This window comes from Arachis hypogaea, chromosome 4, assembly GCF_003086295.3.
Source record: "Arachis hypogaea cultivar Tifrunner chromosome 4, arahy.Tifrunner.gnm2.J5K5, whole genome shotgun sequence".
NCBI lineage: Eukaryota > Viridiplantae > Streptophyta > Magnoliopsida > Fabales > Fabaceae > Arachis > Arachis hypogaea.
This window is the reverse complement of record NC_092039.1, coordinates 8,565,684-8,570,810: the sequence shown is the minus strand read 5'-3', so window position 1 is coordinate 8,570,810 and position 5,127 is coordinate 8,565,684. Positions and strand designations below refer to the sequence as shown.

Genomic DNA, 5,127 nt, shown 5'->3' with positions numbered 1-5,127 from the left:
AATTAGTTATTAATGTTGCTAATTGTTATAATGTCATTTATTTAACTCCATTCAATTGTGTAGTGTGGTGTACAGTGCACGGAACATAATAGTATCATTGTATCAAGGTATCATACCACCATTTATCGAAATCAATACTGGAACGTGAAGGAAAACTACATCAATTATGTCATTTGATTTCACCTGATTCTGATTCGGATTCTGATTTCATAAATTTAAACATGCGTCACAAACGTACCCTCCTAGTAGAAAATGACACTTCGCTTTGTTTTGAAATTCTATTCAAACATGTACTAATTAATTCCTTTTGCACACTTTTTTTTATATTATAAAGTCGAAGGAGCACAATACACAGGGAAAAAAGTAGTGTATCACTTTATCTCGAAATGAATAATCTCCCAAATCAATCTTTGCAATTAATTGCATTCAGTCACACTACTAATATCAACATTTCTCACCCAAAACGGTACAAACCTAATTCTCACAAGTCACAACTCAATCACTTAGACAAAATTCATCCTTTCTTAACAATAATAACCACTATACACAAATCACTATCACTAAAATACACATAACATATATACCCAAAATCTAAACAATTAAAAAAATATATAGGAAATAATGTGGAGGATTCAGTTCTGCACAGCTCAGACTCAATTTACCTTTAATATTTTGGTCCTAAGCGGCAGCTAACCCATAATTAATTAACCACAAAAGCACTTTCAAGCTCACAAGAAAAATCCAACCTCATAAATTAATTAAACCTAATTTCGGATTTCTTCATCCTAATGTTGGCTTTTTTTGGCTGCCTAATATTTAATTAACAGGTTGATGAGGATAAAGTGGACAAGGTTGTAGCAGATGAAGTCCTAGGAGAGGGTGATGAGTTCTTCAAAACCACCGTAGGCAAGATGCCAGTTTTTCTCCTCTCTTGTTCCTTAATCAAGTCTCCCCCAAACAACTCCAACTTGTCCATGTTTGTGTTCTCCACAACCTTCTTCCCTTTGAACAAAACAGACTCAACGTTCTTCTGTCCCAACATATCCTCCGAAACCGACAACAGATCCGGCGTCGTTTTGCCCTGTTTGGACTTTGACATCACTTTGTTTGACTGAATCCTCACATAGTTGTTCTTCTCACACTCTCCAAATGCCATTGATACAGCTTGATCAACCTGCATTTTCAGTGAAAAACAACCATTAGAATATATCCACACCAATAATTAAACTACCAAATCTTTATTTCTTTCTTATTTTAAAAGATTGCATTATTCATCGCTCAACCACCATTCCATCTACACTTTTTCTTTTCAACCTTAATATATAATTTCTATCAATAAAGGTGATTTCTTTTGAAATCTTTTATTAATTAATACATTATTAAGGGAAAGAATTTCCTATATATTTTTTGTTAGTTCTTACCATATCGGAAGCTCCTTCACCGGCGATCCTAACAAATCCAGACGGAGACTTAACGGAGTTAAAGTCGGTCTCTCCATTACCGAGAGAGAGGACGAGGAGGTCAGAGACGCCGTTACAGAACGGGAACTCGTGCTTGTTATTGAGCACGTGCGTGATGGCTGCTGCCGTTGGATTGTTCATGGCAACGCCACCGTCAACGGCCACGATCTTCGTCCTCCCGTCAATCGACCTCATCTCAACGGGACCCACACAACCAGGGTCCGCTGACGTGGCAGCGCACACGTCGCGCATCTTGAAATCGTAGCCGTCCATTTCGAGCGCGTCGGCGCGGGAGAAAACGAACGGCGCGCGCGTGACGAGGTCGTAGCATGGTATCAACACGGGTTTCACCGTGTCCTTCAACGTGCACTCGCCAAACGTCTTCCTGAAAAGCTTCTCCGCCTTCGTCGCCGCCGCATCGTGTCGGAGAACTCGCCGGAGAATCCCCGCCGACGACCTCGAGATCCGCCGGCGATTGTCGATCATGAACTTCAACGCCTCGTCGGCGGTGAACATCGGAAGTCCGTCTTTCCCGCGAGTGAAAAGCAGAGCAGCGAGGACGCCACCGACGCCGGTGCCAGCAACGGCGTCGAAATAGCCGGCGACGCGAGCGTTAGGGTTTCCGGACTTGCGACGGAGGCAAGACTCAAGTTCCGCGAGGGATTTCGCGGCGAGGATGCCGTCGGTGGCTCCGGTTCCATCAATGCAGAGGATCCTAACTTTCCCGGCGGTGTTTCCGGCGGAAATCTTGGGCGGCTTGGTGTGAATGGGAGAGAATTGAGCTGAATTGATAACAGAGTTGTTGGCGGTGTCGGTGTCGTAGCCGAAGAGGAACTTGTTCTCCAAGATGGAGAAGATTTCGTAGGTGAGCTTATCAACCTCGAATGTAGAATCGATCATGTTCAAGTTCATGCTTGATAGTGCTGCCATTAGAGTTTGTAGAGAGAGAAAGTTGTTAGAGAGAAGAGAGAGAGAAGAATTTGAGAGTGTTGAATGAAGAAAGAAAGGGAAATGGGAGATGCTTTATATAGTCTCCACTTACTCAATGACTGAATGTGACCATCCAACAATAATATAAAACTAGATGTCTCAATAATTTTTTTATATATTAACTTCTTTATTATATCATCCTATATATGTGATTAATTACTTATCTCAAGACAAGTTTTCATAGAGAAAAGATCTCAAAATTTAGTAATATACTAAGAAATTCTGTTTCTTATATAGGATTGAAATTTTACTTTCTTATTTTAGATATTTTCACTAAAATGTAAAACTGCTACTCCTAATCAAATTGTTATATTTCTGTATGTTTAACTTTTATTTACACGGTAACAAAATATTTACTCAATGAGGTATCTATGGCATGCACATAATGAGAGAAATGCGTCAATTTAGAAAAAGATGGAAGAGAATATAGAAATATTTTATTTTATTTTCATTGTAATTTAATATTGGAGATGTGGAAGGATGATCATGATATGATAGACTAATGGAGGGAAATTGTATGAGAAATTAAAAAACGGGAAAGAAAAGAAGAAAAGAATAAAAGCAGTGTGTAGAAAGAAAAGGAAAAATTAGAAGACCAGAGACAAAGACCAAAGTTGCAAATCAGCAACTTTTTTTTAGGCCCCTAATTTTGGTGAATGAACGAATGAATTTAAAATTGTGTTGGTGGGAACAGTCTTTTTTCTCTAGTCATATTGCTTTATTCATTTTACTTTGGTTTCAGACTGCAAATTTTAAAAACTTGGTGGTGGGAACGTCATTTAGTGTCACACGAGGTCAATATTTTTTTATAATGGATTTGCTAGTACATTCACTTCTTTTCTTTTTATGGGGTAAACATACTATACTTCTATTTAAATAATATAGTTGCAATGTTGTATTAAAAATGGATAAGTTAGTCAATTTCGGACATTCCATACCATGCTTTTTTAAAACAAATCATTTTCAAATTATACGAGTAATTTAATAATTTTAATATATTGACAGTAAAATAATTTTAATTTGTATAGATATTTAACTAAATTTATGAATTTAGATAAATTTTAAATATTAAATTTATAAATTAATTATTTTTACTAACGTAATAATACATAATTAATTATTTTTATAAAAAAATTTTAAATTGATAATACATAAAAAATAAACTGATATATGAATTGAAATTAATATTTACGAAGTAGTTGTCAACAAGTAGTATGATAAAATATAAAGAATGAAATGAATTTCTATATAGGTCATTTTATTTGTCTCTTTAAATACAATTACTTTACAACTTTTTTATTTTTTTATTCCAAAACAAAGATTAATTCATTTTAAATTTGAGCTTTATTAAAGATTTTGTTATTATCCAATGAATTGCTGCATCGCTAATTACTCTACAAAGACAAGTTAATTAGTCGGAATTTACCTTTTACTTTTTAGGGCATAATTTAATTGGTACTAGAATTTTAAAATGAATATTTTTATAAATAAATTTGATAAAGAAAATTATATAATATTAAATACACAAACAGTTGGGACGTTGGGTTTTATAACTCGGATTTTATGACCTTCAAACTAAAGTGTGTTTTTTTACGTTCACTTTTTTTTTATACAAGTTCATTTAGTATCAAAATTGCATTTATATTTATGAGGTTTTATGTTGAAAAGAAAATGTATATCTTCTTAAAAAATCCTTTTTAGTGGCAAGAGTAGTGCATCCAAACTCACTCAATCTTATTGCACAAATATTTTTACATTTTGAGATGTTGAAATATTTAACTTAAAAAAAAAAAAAACTAGCACCACAAACATTTTCCCCCTTTCTACAAGAGCACTGATTCTTTTCTTTCATGGTGATTGACTGATTGGTCCCCTCCTTTTAAATTATATTTAGTTTTCTTTTTCCGTTTTTTTTAGCTTTCCAACGAATTATTTTTATGTTTAAAGTTTAAACCGAAACTTCATACCTTAGAGTTTTGCAAATATATATGGGTGAATTTTATGGTGTCTATAATTTAATACTTAACTTTTGTTTAATTTATTTTTTATAAAATTTTTTGAATATTTAATAATTATTTATTTTTATATTTTATAAATTAAATATTAATTTTTAATTTTTTTAATAAGTTAAACAAATATTTTTAAACACCATAACAGTCAGCATGTATATAATAATGACATATTAATAATGTCTATAATTGGCAGCGGGTTGTTGTATATATAGACTTCTTTTTACGGGATATATATAAGATTTTTTAATTAAAATTTTGGTGATTCGATGAAAGTAAATTCATGCTGAATAAATTTAGCTATCGCCATTTTTTGGTAACTTAGGTCGCCTTTATCTATTAATTATGTTTGACAAATGAGATATGAATATTAATATTATATTTAAATATATTAAATTAGTATATTTTATATTTATTTAAATAAAAATAATAAAAATACTAACAAAAAATATAATTTATTTTTTTATTGATAAAAATATTAACAAAAAATACAATTTATATTTTATTTTTTTATTATTTTTATTTATTTTTTATAATTATATTTATTATTATTATTGTTATATTTTTTTTAGATTTTTTAATAAAAAAATAAATTAATTTTTTATAATTTATTTTAATTTATTATTAAAAAATATAAAAATATTAATTTTTATATTTTTAATTTTTTT

General features: G+C 31.7%; 1 protein-coding gene across 1 annotated transcript; it reads right to left on the bottom strand.

Annotated features, from left to right (window-relative positions):
* Positions 1–358: 358 nt before the first annotated feature.
* LOC112796148 (patatin-like protein 7) lies at positions 359–2,499 on the bottom strand. The gene is made up of 2 exons (XM_025838473.3): positions 1,422–2,499; positions 359–1,174 (listed from the first exon to the last, which is right to left on the bottom strand). The coding sequence occupies exons 1-2, from the start codon at positions 2,388–2,390 to the stop codon at positions 821–823; spliced, it is 1,323 nt and encodes a 440-aa protein (XP_025694258.1). The 5' UTR covers positions 2,391–2,499; the 3' UTR covers positions 359–820.
* Positions 2,500–5,127: the final 2,628 nt, after the last annotated feature.